The sequence below is a fragment of the Lynx rufus genome, unplaced genomic scaffold (genome assembly GCF_022079265.1).
Source record: "Lynx rufus isolate CCGP_SWC_20201006 ecotype Redwood Valley unplaced genomic scaffold, mLynRuf1.p SCAF_2, whole genome shotgun sequence".
NCBI lineage: Eukaryota > Metazoa > Chordata > Mammalia > Carnivora > Felidae > Lynx > Lynx rufus.
In genome coordinates, this window is record NW_025814834.1 from 211,335,212 (window position 1) to 211,348,422 (window position 13,211).

Sequence of the window (13,211 nt, forward strand, 5' to 3'; positions counted from 1 at the left end):
AACATAGTTGTTAGTCCCACAGGCCCTGAGGTCACACTGCCTGGGTTTAAGTCGTGGCGCCCGTTACTAGCTGTGTGGTCTTGGGGGAGTTTTTAAACCTCTCTGAGCCCTAGCGTCCTCATCTGTAAAGGGGGGATACTAATCAGGGTTGCCACGATTATTAAGAGATTGTGTTGGGTCGGTGCCTGGCACACGGACTACCCAGCGCTCAGTACCCAGCGACTGCATTAGACTCACAACAGCACTCAGGGCTCATTGGCATGTGGGGCTCTCAGCCCCTAGGCCAGGGTTTCCTCTGCCCGGGGAAGAAGGTGGAGGTGGGAGGGTCAGTGCCTCGCTGCCCCCTTTCCCTCGCCTCCAACCGTAGGTTTGTGACCCCTCGACAAAGCACACAAACCCTCGCGTCACCCAAGGGAGTCCTTCGTGCCCCCTCCCTTTCCTCTCCCCTGTGCTCCCACAGCGTACTCTAGATCTTGCCAGAAGGGAAGAGGGATGGCGTGGTGATTTCCTCCTGCTGCTTTAACAAATTATCACAAATGCAGTGGCGTAAAAACACATAGAGTTACTATCTTACGGCTCGGAGGTCAGAGGTCCACAGTCAGCCTCAAGCGGGGCTGCAGCAGCACCGGGTCCGTCTGGAGGCTCCAGGGGAGAACCCCTTCCCTAGCCTTTTCCAACTTCTCTGGGCCGCCTGCCTTCCTCGGCTTGTGACCCCTTCCTCCACCTGCAAAGCCGGCAGCGTAGCATCTTCAACTCGCCATCGGACCCTGACCCCCTGCCCCCGCCCTTATATCTCCTCTGCCCCGACCCTCCTGACTCCCGCTAGAGCCCTTAGGATGACATTGGGCTCACCTGGGTGACGCAGGACGCGCTCCCATTCCCAAGATCCTCAAATTAATCGCACCTGCAAACTCTCTTTTGCGACACAAAGCAGCACGTCCGCAGGTTCTGGGGATCAGGCCGGACGTCTTTGGAGGGCCATTATTCTACCACAGACTGGCCTCGGAGGGGACAGTGACTCTGGGCCCCGAATCTGAGAATTTTACTCTCTTACTGAACCAACAGAACCGTGGATTATATTTTTATCGTTTATTAGCTAATAACAAGTCATTTTGATAATTCAATCGCATCCCCAGAAGTTTATAAAGACTTGAGACTTGGGGGTGGGGGGCGGCTAGTCCACACGACACATATGCCTCTTAAGTAAGTACCGAATTATTCCTGAATTACTGAGCCCCTCTCTCCATCACCGCCTACGTGGACTGGTTCATTGCAGTAGCCTCTCAGCTGGCCTCCTTGCCTCCCCTCTTGCCTGCTGCTGTCAGATGAACGCTCTGATGTGTGCATCTGAACACGGCGGTCCCCTCTCTATCTATAACCTTTCTGTGGCTCTCCATTGCCCTGAGAATAAAGTTCCAACAACCTTCCACCACAACCACAAGGCTGTCCGTGAAAGGCCTTTGCTCACTTTCCAGCCCATCTCTTGCCACTCCCTGCTTGGGTGACCAATCATCCCAGTTTGCCTGGGACTGTCCCCATGTTAGCTCTGAAAGTCCCACATCCTGGAAAACTACTCCGTCACTCCATCCCTGCCCTTCACCTTAGGCTGTAGCAACACCTGCTGCTGAGAAACGTCTTCCAAGCAGCTATCGTGACGCCGCTCATCCCCTTCTCTGAGTAGGAAAGCAACCCCTTATATTATCCCCGATGGTACCAGTGAGGGGTGTGCTGAACTTCAAGTAACTGACGACCTGGTTATGGTGGTTAAAACACATGCAGGTTTATTTTTTTCACAGGATCTTGATGATATTGGAGCTCATAGCCGCAATTCTCTTGGCCACAAGATGGCTGCCTCAGCTCCAGGCATCACATCCGTATTCATATTCTGGCAGGGCAGTAGAGTGTGGTGGCCAAGAGCATGGGTTCTGGAGCCCGATTACCAACATCTGGATCCTAGCCCCATCACCTCCTGGTTAAGTCACCTTGGGAAGTCACCAGCCCTCTCTAGCCTCAATTTTCTCATCTCTAAAATACCTCATAGGGTTGTTTTGGAGATTAAGTGAGGTAATACATGTAAAACCTGTAGGACAGCTAGTTCCTGGCACATAGGAAGTGCTCAATGTGTGTTAGCTTTTATTATTATAACTGTAAGGGACCTGAGGACATTTAGTATTTATAACCTCCAATATACATAACGATGGACATAAAAGGAGTTGTCTGGGAATGAAGTTTGGGTCAAGTCACCAGCAGCATCTTCTGTATTTGGGTACCTTCTATTCAGATTTTAAGACTCAGGGGCGCCTGAGTGGCTCAGTCGGTTGTGTCCGACTCTTGGTTTTCGGTTCAGGTCATGATCTCGCAGTTCATGGGTTCAAGCCCCACATTGGGCTCTGTGCTGACAGCTCGGAGCCTGGAGCCTGCTTTCGATTCTGTGTGTGTCTCTCTCTCTCTCTCTGCCCCTCCCCTTCTCACGCTCTGTCTCTCTCAAAAAAATAAATAAACATTAAAAAAAAAAAAAAGACTCAGCTTGGGCGTCACCACCTCCTGGAAGCTACCCTGGACTCCTCCTGCCAACTGACACTGGGTTAAGTGTCCCCTTTCTATGCTCCTGGTCTGTATTCCAACCTTCATACTTGCACCCAGTAAGTATGATCAAGAAATCTGTCTCTCGGTCTGTCTTCTGCAGAGCAGAGATCTTGTCTGAACCATGCCTGGATTCCCAGGACTGAGCTGATGCCAGGCTGCTTGAGGGCCTCTTTGTTGAGTAGATAAAGTCTTTCCTGAGAATCGCCTTGGCCTAGTAAGGTATGGGGGGGTCTGTCTGGTCCCTACGTCCAGGAGCCAGACTCTGATGGGGAAACCTGACAGCTCATGGGCCAGCCAGGGACAGCTGTGGCTGAGGGCTCTCCCAGCAGGAGTCCAGAGGCCGGGGTGGCGGCGCTCCCTCCAAGCACGAGTGCGTGGTCAGGGGCCCGGGGCCCAGGTTCCCGCTTGGACACTAGATCTCTCTCTTTTTTGGCCCCACTTGCCCTCTAGTTGGCCTCAGGGGGGCTCCCTTCCCCGAGCCTCTGTGGCTCACGCATTACTGGCCCTCCGTGCCTGTGACCTCATCCTGCTCTTTCTTCTCTCCGGACCTCTGTTTCCCTGCCAGTCTGATACAGCAAAAGCTTTTCCAGCTCGGACCTGCTGTGACTGTGTGTGGAGGCCACCGTTTCCCTCGAACCTGCGCCCCCTGAAGGAGGCGCTGGGACCCTCCTCCTTCTCACGGTGCCCAGCACAGGGCTGGCGTAGGTCAGCGCTCATTGGACATTTCTCAACCAAGAAAGCCCGAGCTGACAGCAGCCCTGGGGTCTGATCCGGGGTGGGCGATACTGGGGAGTCTCTTTCTCAGGGAGCCAGTGGTCGTCCCTGAGCAACGGGCATTCTCCTGTGGCCATCCTCTCCGGGCCGGGGAGCTGTTCTTGGGGGGACCCCATCCTCTCCGGGCCGGGGAGCTGTTCTTGGGGAGACCCCATCCTCTCCGGGCCGGGGAGCTGTTCTTGGGGGGACCCCATCCTCTCCGGGCCGGGGAGCTGTTCTTGGGGAGACCCCATCCTCTCCGGGCCGGGGAGCTGTTCTTGGGGGGACCCCATCCTCTCCGGGCCAGGGAGCTGTTCTTGGGGAGACCCCATCCTCTCCGGGCTGGGGGTCTGTTCTTGGGGAGACCCCATCCTCTCCGGGCCGGGGAGCTGTTCTTGGGGAGACCCCATCCTCTCCGGGCCGGGGGGCTGTTCTTGGGGAGACCCCATCCTCTCCGGGCCGGGGAGCTGTTCTTGGGGGGACCCCATCCTCTCCGGGCCGGAGAGCTGTTCTGGGGAGATCCCATCCTCTCCGGGCCGGGGGGCTGTTCTTGGGGAGACCCCATCCTCTCCGGGCCGGGGGGCTGTTCTTGGGGAGACCCCATCCTCTCCGGGCCGGGGAGCTGTTCTTGGGGGGACCCCATCCTCTCCGGGCCGGGAGCTGTTCTGGGGGGATCCCATCCTCTCCGGGCCGGGGGGCTGTTCTTGGGGAGACCCCATTCCTCTCCGGGCCGGGGGGCTGTTCTTGGGGGGACCCCATCCTCTCCGGGCCGGGGGGCTGTTCTTGGGGAGACCCCATCCTCTCCGGGCCGGGGAGCTGTTCTGGGGAGATCCCATCCTCTCCGGGCCGGGGGGCTGTTCTGGGGGGACCCCATCCTCTCCGGGCCGGGGAGCTGTTCTTGGGGGAACCCCATCCTCTCCGGGCCGGGGGGCTGTTCTGGGGAGATCCCATCCTCTCCGGGCCGGGGGGCTGTTCTTGGGGAGACCCCATCCTCTCCGGGCCGGGGAGCTGTTCTTGGGGGGACCCCATCCTCTCCGGGCCGGGAGCTGTTCTGGGGGGATCCCATCCTCTCCGGGCCGGGGGGCTGTTCTTGGGGAGACCCCATTCCTCTCCGGGCCGGGGGGCTGTTCTTGGGGGGACCCCATCCTCTCCGGGCCGGGGGGCTGTTCTTGGGGAGACCCCATCCTCTCCGGGCCGGGGAGCTGTTCTGGGGAGATCCCATCCTCTCCGGGCCGGGGGGCTGTTCTGGGGGGACCCCATCCTCTCCGGGCCGGGGAGCTGTTCTTGGGGGAACCCCATCCTCTCTGGGCCGGGGGGCTGTTCTGGGGAGATCCCATCCTCTCCGGGCCGGGGGGCTGTTCTTGGGGAGACCCCATCCTCTCCGGGCCGGGGGGCTGTTCTTGGGGAGACCCCATCCTCTCCGGGCCGGGGGGCTGTTCTTGGGGGGACCCCATCCTCTCCGGGCCGGGGAGCTGTTCTTGGGGAGATCCCATCCTCTCCAGGCCGGGGAGCTGTTCTTGCGGGGACCCCATCCTCTCCGGGCCGGGAGCTGTTCTTGGGGGGACCCCATCCTCTCCGGGCCGGGGGGCTGTTCTTGGGGAGACCCCATCCTCTCCGGGCCGGGGAGCTGTTCTTGGGGGGACCCCATCCTCTCCGAGCCGGGGGGCTGTTCTTGGGGAGACCCCATCCTCTCCGGGCCGGGGGGCTGTTCTGGGGGGACCCCATCCTCTCCGGGCCGGGGAGCTGTTCTGGGGAGATCCCATCCTCTCTGGGCCGGGGGGCTGTTCTGGGGGGACCCCATCCTCTCCGGGCTGGGGGGCTGTTCTTGGGGAGACCCCATCCTCTCCGGGCCGGGGGGCTGTTCTGGGGGGACCCCATCCTCTCCGGGCCGGGGAGCTGTTCTGGGGAGATCCCATCCTCTCCGGGCCGGGGAGCTGTTCTGGGGAGATCCTATCCTCTCCGGGCCGGGGGGCTGTTCTTGGGGAGACCCCATCCTCTCCGGGCCGGGGGGCTGTTCTTGGGGGGACCCCATCCTCTCCGGGCCGGGGGGCTGTTCTTGGGGAGACCCCATCCTCTCCGGGCCGGGGAGCTGTTCTTGGGGGGACCCCATCCTCTCCGGGCCGGGGGGCTGTTCTTGGGGAGACCCCATCCTCTCCGGGCCGGGGGGCTGTTCTTGGGGGGACCCCATCCTCTCCGGGCCGGGGAGCTGTTCTTGGGGGGACCCCATCCTCTTCGGGACGGGGAGCTGTTCTTGGGGAGACCCCATCCTCTCCGGGCCGGGGGGCTGTTCTTGGGGGGACCCCATCCTCTTCGGGACGGGGAGCTGTTCTTGGGGAGACCCCATCCTCTCCGGGCCAGGGGGCTGTTCTGGGGGGACCCCATCCTCTCCGGGCCGGGGGGCTGTTCTTGGGGAGACCCCATCCTCTCCGGGCCGGGGGGCTGTTCTTGGGGAGACCCCATCCTCTCCGGGCCGGGGGGCTGTTCTGGGGGGGACCCCATCCTCTCCGGGCCGGGGGGCTGTTCTGGGGGGGACCCCATCCTCTCCGGGCCGGGGAGCTGTTCTTGGGGAGACCCCATCCTCTCCGGGCCGGGGGGCTGTTCTTGGGGAAACCCCATCCTCTCCGGGCCGGGGGGCTGTTCTTGGGGAGACCCCATCCTCTCCGGGCCGGGGGGCTGTTCTGGGGGGGACCCCATCCTCTCCGGGCCGGGGGGCTGTTCTGGGGGGGACCCCATCCTCTCCGGGCTGGGGTGATGTCTGAGGACCCACCAGGCTCCTCTGTGGAGGCAGGATCAGGAAGGGGGTGATTTGATCAGGCCACTGTGGTCCACAGCCTGTGAGATGTTGGGGGGTAAGTGTCTGGTGTGGCCTTAACTCTCATCTTTTGAGGCTACCATGTGGCTTTCTGGGGTTCCCTCTCCACCGGCACCCCAGCAGCATCCTCCACAGCCGAACCAGGTGGGCCGAGGGGGTCTCTCCCTGCATCCCTGGTGTGGAAAGGGGCAGCCCCTACAGAGCCCGGGGGCCCGCGGGGGAGGCACACATCACAAATGCAGGCAGCCTGAGGGGGAAGGATGTTTATTGGGGTTGTAGGCTCCCAAGGATGAATCACAGCTGCATTTTCTGGAAGAAGAGAGGACAACAGGGGATGGGACTTGGGTGGAGGTTGTGTGTGCCCCCTTCTGGGGCAGCACGAGGCTCTGCCGGGTGCCCGAGAGGAGGAAGGGGGCGTGGCAGGCAGCCCCAGGGCCTTGACAAGCCCGTCTCACCTCTGCCCAAGGGGTCTGAGCCCCCTGGGGACTTTAGACCACTGTGCAAATGGGGGCTCAGAACACATCCTGTCTCCCCCCGGCATGAGGCTTCGAAGTCCAGAGTGACCCTCTATTCCCCCATCCTCGGGTACATGTGGCCACCCCTGCTGACCCCTCTCCCCTGTGGGCCCTGCTCTCATGGGGTTTCACTTTGGTGGCGGGGGCGGGGCCGGGGGGGACTGGTGTGGTGCCTGGGGTGGATAAAGGGATGAAGTTAGTGACTGTTTCCTTCCCTGCACCTGACTCAGCATCCGCAGACAGGAAGCCTGTGGCACTTCCCGAGTGGGCGAGTGAGTGAATGAGCGAAGGCGCGAAGGAGCGAGTGAAGGGATGGCTGGAGGGATGGGTGAGGGGCTGGTGGGGGCGGGAAGAAGGGCCCGGAGACGGGCACCCACCTCATTGATCCAGTCGATGTAGGCGGACACGCGGGTGAAGACCGTGGGCTTCTTAAGGGTGTTGCAGCCCAGCCCGGAGCCAAAGCTCACGATGCCTCGCACCTCCCAGGAACCGTTCTCAGCCTGGCAGTTCAGTGGGCCGCCCGAGTCTCCCTGTGGCCGACGGGGCAGAGGTCAGCCCCCGGGCCTCCCCCAGAGGCTTGGGAAGCAGGGGCGGGTCACGGGGGTGGGGGGATAGGGGGTTGAGACCCCCTGTTTTGGCCTCGGCCTGTCCACGGTGAGGGAGGCGGCGGGGATGTGGTTTGGGAGTCCCAGGCTAGCTCTTAGGTTGCTGTGTGAACTTGGGATAAGGATAACCCTCTCTGTGCCTTGGCTTCCCTAGCTGTTCAGGTCGTGCCTAAGGCTCTGCGAGCTGCACAGAGAGGTGAGGATGCCAAGAGCCACACTGGAGACCCGGGGAAGCAAGGAAGGGTGGGAGTGGGGGGAGGGGTCGTGTGTTTGAAAACAGGACCGTTTCTGATGGTTTTAGATGTTTCTGGGTCAGGTTGCCTAAGCCCCCTGCCCCTGACTTCGATGAGGTCTCTTCGACGCTTGTTAGACTTGGTCCTCACATCAACCCTGTGCTCACGGTGCCTCCATTTTATAGCTGGGAAAACTGGGGCTCAGAGAGGGGAAGCAGCCTGCCCAAGACTGCACAGCTACCAAGTGGCGGGATTAGGACTCGAACTCGCTCCACACCCCTGCCCGCACGATAGCACGGAGGGGTGGGGCTGACAGGTTTCCCCTCAGCCTCCCGGGCCCAACCAGGGAGAGGGTTTGCTCATGCGGGTCCCCCCCCACCCCCGCACCTCCTTTGCCCTCCTCACTGCCCCCTTCCACTTGGCCACGTGGGGCAGGGACACGGTGCGGGGTGCGGACACTCACGTTGCAGGCCGAGATGATGCCGTCCCCGCCTGCACACACCATGGTGTCCTTCACCATGCTTCCCCACCAGTCCTTCTGGGTGCACGTGGTGTGGTCCACCACGGGCTGCAGGCCCTGCTGGAGCTCGTCGGCAATGGGGCCGTTGGCTGGGGCGGGGGGAGAGGGGGACAGATGTTGGCCCCGCGTCAGCCCGGACGGCGCCAGGCCTTCGGGGAACAGAGGGCTGGACGGGGCCGGGGCGGGACCCAGGTGAGCTCTGGCTACCCTCGGGGGCAGCCACACACACACACACACACACACACACACGGGCCCTCAACCGAGAGAAATGACTCCGAGCCTGCGGTCCCAAAGTCTGAGTCGGAGACCCTTCTGAGGGTGGGGAAGGGAGCCCGCGGGAGGCAGAGCTCATCTGTAGGAAGCCCTCCAGAGATAACCACCGAGTTGACTTATCTTTAACTTGGATTCTGGGGTTTCCCCAGGGTCCATCATTTCCTTGTCGCGTCCGCCTTTGGTGTCCTACCATCCGAGGTCTTTCTTCCCCCCCGGATTTTCCCAGGACAGACCTGCGTGTTTCTGTGAGTCTTCTGTGCGTTCACTTATTTGCAGGCAGCCTTCTAACTTAGGCATATGGTTTTCCAGAAGCTCCAATCCCCTGCCCCCAGCGGCTTGCCTGGTTTATTTCGTAGTCAATTAGAGCAGGCGCCGCTCTGAGTACTTGACAAGTTCCAAGCTTACAACACCCCTTAGGTGCCCTTGCGAGAGGGTCTGACACGTGGTAGGTGCTTAACAAATACGAGCTGTTACTATCACGAAGGTAAAACAGATGTGAAGATGTGGAGACAGAAAGGAAAAGGGTCGGGCAGAGGCGGGCGGTGCACTTATCGTGGGAGCCGCTTCCTCCAGGAAGGCTCTCATGATTTGCCGGGGGCTGTACTTACTCCAGAGGCGGCCCCAGCCTGTGACGTAGCAGGGGTAGTCTTGAGGTAGCAAAGAGCCCTTCTCCGGCAGGCATGCCAACTGGATGGTGTCGCTCGGCTGCACGGGCTCCGCCAGCTTGATGAGGGCAATGTCATTGCTGGAATCCAAAGTGGAGGCGGTAAGTGTGTAGGAGGACGCTGGCTCCGCGAGCTAAGGCTAAGCAGCCCAGGCTGTCAGCCGGGAGCCACGCCTAGGGTGACCAGGAGTCCTCCTTGAGGACAGCGAGTTTCCTAGTGGCAGACAGAGACGACACCCGCCTTCCAACACCGCGGCGCGCCCCTTGAGAGGAAACTTCCGTCTCATGTGCCTTCCCGTCATGTGAGGCTCTATGGAGGGGAGACTAGAGCAGGAACTTTCCGAGCCGCTGTAGGCTACGTACCAACGAGACATGACCTTAAAGCCAATTGGAAATGATCGAAGAGGGGCCCCTGCGGATGCGAGTTTTAATATTTTCATGTGAACAGAATGGAAGCTGGTGAGCCTAGGCGGAGCTGGTTTGATTCCCTGTTCTGCCACGTACTGGGCTGTGTGACCTGGGACGTGTTCCCTCACCTCTCTGAGTCTCGGTTCCTTGTCTAGGGCTGTTGTGACAATTAAATAAGACTATTGCAAGATGGGCACGCAGGAGGCACTCAGTAACGGCGAGTCCTGGCTTGGCCTCTGGCTGAGAGACTTCAGGCAAGACACCGCGGGGGCCTCGGGGGTCTTTATTCCACGTGGAGCTTCTGGGAACCCTTGGCCAATGATGGAGACGGAAGAGGCGTCCGTCTCCATTTAGCATTTCTCCGTTTTGCATAAAGGGGTCATCTGCCGGCTGGTCAGGGTGAGGACGGGGTCCAGGGACGGGGTGGGGGCAGGTTCTGTCATATCGGGGACCCCCCCCCACTCTGTGCTTCCCCCAGGGGCCGTGAAACGGCGGGCACTCACCGCACCAGGAAGGAGTTCCACTTCTCGTGGACAAAGATGGTGTCCACATTTGCGAACAGGGAGCCTTCCTCATTGTCCACCACCAGGTTGTTCTTGCCCAGGGCCACGCGGTAGGTCTTGGTGTTGCTGAGCAGAGGAAGGGGACTGGGTCAGGGTGGCTTCCTGCCCTTGCTGGCCAGAGGGGTAGGGAGGGAACTCGGAGCTTTGGCGGCCCAGGCCTGTGGCCACCGTGGGCATCGTTTTGGGGAAGCGAGTCTCCACCGGCACGGACCCTCCCCGGGGCGCAGGGTAGGGACCCTGCTCTCGGAGTCGAGTCTACCCTGATTCCCAGGGGGGCGGCCCTGGGCCTCGGTTCCCTCATCTGTACGGCGGAGACGGCGTTGGCATCGCCTGCCCAGGTGGCTGTGACGCGAGCCGGTCCAAGCCGCCACCGCCTCTCGCCCGGATGATCTTGCGTTCGTTCCTGCCTCCCCCGTCTCCTGCTCTCCTCGCACACCCCTGCTCGCACGCTATTTCTCACTCCTACCAAGTAGCCTCCCTCCTCCTGGTCTTTGCACTGGCTGTTCCCTCTGCCCGGAACACCCTTCCCTTACTTCCCTCGGGTCCTCCCCTGGCCACCCCGTGTAAAATGGGACCCCTTCCGCTTTCCAGCCTGCCTTATTTTTCCTCGTTGCCACTCGATACGTCAGATGGCCACTTGTTGAATGGCCTGTTGCTCTTATGCTAGAACGTAAGCTCCCTGCGAGCACGGAGTGTCCTCGCCGCCGCGTGCCCCGGCACGCTGTGGGCGCACAATAAATGCTTGCTGCATGAAGAGGTGAACGGCGAAGTTACTGGGTAGAAGCGGCTTCGGGAGCCCAGTGCCTGGGGTGTGTAGTAGGTGCTCAATAAAAGCAGTCATCAGGCTGGCACCCCGGGGCGGGGGCGGGGTCCCTGGGCGTCACCCCGCTCACCTGATGCAGTGGGCGGCTGTGAGGACGAAGCTGTTGGCAATCAAGGTGCCGCCACACGTGTGTCTCCACGTGCCATTCTTGAGGTACTGGAGAGAGATCTGGAGCGGGGGGCCACATGTCAGCCCCGGGACCCTCACCCCGCCACCCTCTCCAGCCCACCTCCCACCCCTGCGGCGGCATGCTTACCTGCCAGGGCCAGCTGTGGGGCCTGGCATTGTCTCCTCCTACCACTCGGGCCGATAGGTTGGGCAGGAAGCTGGGGACCCCGCAGCTGGAGGCTGGGGGATTCGGGAGGGGAAGCGCACGGGTGAGAGGGGCCGGCGTCCCCAGCAGGGAAGGGGCAGGTGGCAAGGGCACAGGCTTTGGGGCTGGGCAGACGCGGGCTCAGGTTTTCCTGCCTGGGGAGGCCGTCTAGTTCTCTGGGCCTCAGCTCCCCTGTCTGTGAAATGGGAAGAGTGGCGCCAGCTTGGTGAGTTTGAACTGAGGACGAAATCAGACAACGCGTAGAAAGAGTTTGGCAAAAGGCCTGGCGCGGAGTGAATGTCTGAGGCGTTGAAGGAACTAAAAAGGCAGCTGCGTGTGTGCCCCCAGATAAAGCTGCGTCTCTCGTTCTCTCCCTGCTGTCCCTTTTTAGACCGCGGCAAAATGGGGGTGTGTGAGCACCGAATCCAGGGTTCCAGACCGTCAGAGCTGGGGAGCTGTGTGGAGCGGTCAGGAGCATGTGCTCTGCAGCGAGAGGGACCGGGACCCAAATTCCGGCTCTACCGTTAACCAGTCATGTGATCTCGGGCAAGATCCTGAGCCTCGCTGAGCCTCAGTTCCTCGTCTGTAAAATGGAGGTGTTGATAGACCCTGCCGTTCAAGGTTGCTGCGCCAACCAAATCAGCTCCTGCCTGTCAAGGGCTTAGCACGGTGCCTGGCATATGGTAAACATGTAACAAACAGGAAGCTGCTATTATTACTTAGGACTGTCGTTGTCGTTAGCCGGAAGGACTCTCAATCAAGTGCTCTCATCTGTCAAAGGAGCCAGGGAGATCTAGAGAGGTGAAGTGGCTTGTTGTCCCGCCCAGAGTAAGTGACGTTCAAGCCAAGTCCCTTGATTCCTGTCTGGGAGAAGGTCACCAAAATGGGTGAACGAAGCATCGGTCCCCAAGGAAGAGATGCCAACGCTGAGAAAGCCAGGCCCTTAGGGTCCCTGGAGAGAGCCCAGGATGAGGCGGTGACTGTCCCCCGGCCACATCATCAGCCTGTTTTGCAGATATGGAAACAAGAGCTGCCCAGCAGGCGAGTGGCTTGTTTGACACACAGCTGGTCGCCCCAAATCCCCTTTCCTGGAACTGGGGAGAACCCCCCGCCGCTCTCCTTGTCCCCGGGGAGGCCAGCCTGAGCACAGAGCCTGCCGGCCACAGCGAGTCCCCGCCCCACGGCTTACCACAGGCCAGGAGCGCGGCAAGGATGGTGAAGCCCAACATGTTGCGAGTGGGACTGGCTCAGGACCGAGTGGCCGTCGAGGTGGGCAGGGACACACTTATAGGCAGGTGTGGGGGTGGGACCACCTGCTCAAGGCCGAGCCGCCGCTCGGAGAGAAACCTGTTCCGACAAGGCCCTTTCCCTGACCTTGGGCGGTTACTGTTTAATTTGGGCAGGAAATGGGGCTGGCTCAGAGGCATGGGTTTCCCAAATCTCCCGAGACAGAGCAAATTCTGAGGCCCGCAGGTTTGGGGGGACCCCCCGCCACTCTGCCTGGAGCGTGCTCTCCTCCTCTGTCCCTGACTCACACTGTTTAATTAGCATTGATCGGGCACCTATCATTTATTGGGCCTCGTTCCCGGTGCTTCCCGCATTCACTCAATTGTTCCGACGTGAAGTAGGCGCTTTTATCCCCGCAGCGCGGAGGAGCAAGCTGAGACTCAGGGGGTCAGCGACTGCCCAGGGTCACACAGCTGGGTGACAACAGAACCCAGATTTGAAGCCGGGACTTCTAACGCCAGCCCGGGGTTCATCCTGCCGCGGTCCGCCGTTTCCTTCTCTCTCTTCCCCTTTCTTCTTTCTCCTTCATTCCACTCATATTGTCTGGTCTTGGGGTACCCCCTGCCTTCCTGCTGTGGATGGAGGCGGAGGGCCGGCAGCCCCTGGGAGGTGCCCGGTTGGCCGAATTCCTCCCCAGAGCCATAGTTATCTCCCTGCAAAGTCCCGGTCTCCCCGTCTCTAAAAGGGGCGGAGAGGACTAAATGCATCCCAGGCGACTGACTGTTGGTCCCAAGGCGCCCTAACTTGAGCGTCAAGGTCGAGTGGCAGATGTGGGCTGGTGGCACTTGGTGTGGGTCCAGAGCACTGCGTGTCCAGAGTTTCCATCCAGAGCCCCGGCAGTCTGGGCTTAGTGTTC

The 13,211-nt window shown here is 61.0% G+C and overlaps 1 protein-coding gene across 1 annotated transcript; it reads right to left on the reverse strand.

Moving 5' to 3' along the window:
- Positions 1-6,399: 6,399 nt before the first annotated feature.
- Positions 6,400-12,297, reverse strand: CTRC (chymotrypsin C). The gene is made up of 8 exons (XM_047084922.1): positions 12,258-12,297; positions 11,012-11,103; positions 10,826-10,923; positions 9,873-9,998; positions 8,906-9,042; positions 7,968-8,113; positions 7,044-7,196; positions 6,400-6,460 (listed from the first exon to the last, which is right to left on the reverse strand). Exons 1-8 carry the CDS (start codon positions 12,295-12,297, stop codon positions 6,446-6,448), a joined length of 807 nt encoding a protein of 268 aa, XP_046940878.1. The 3' UTR covers positions 6,400-6,445.
- Positions 12,298-13,211: the final 914 nt, after the last annotated feature.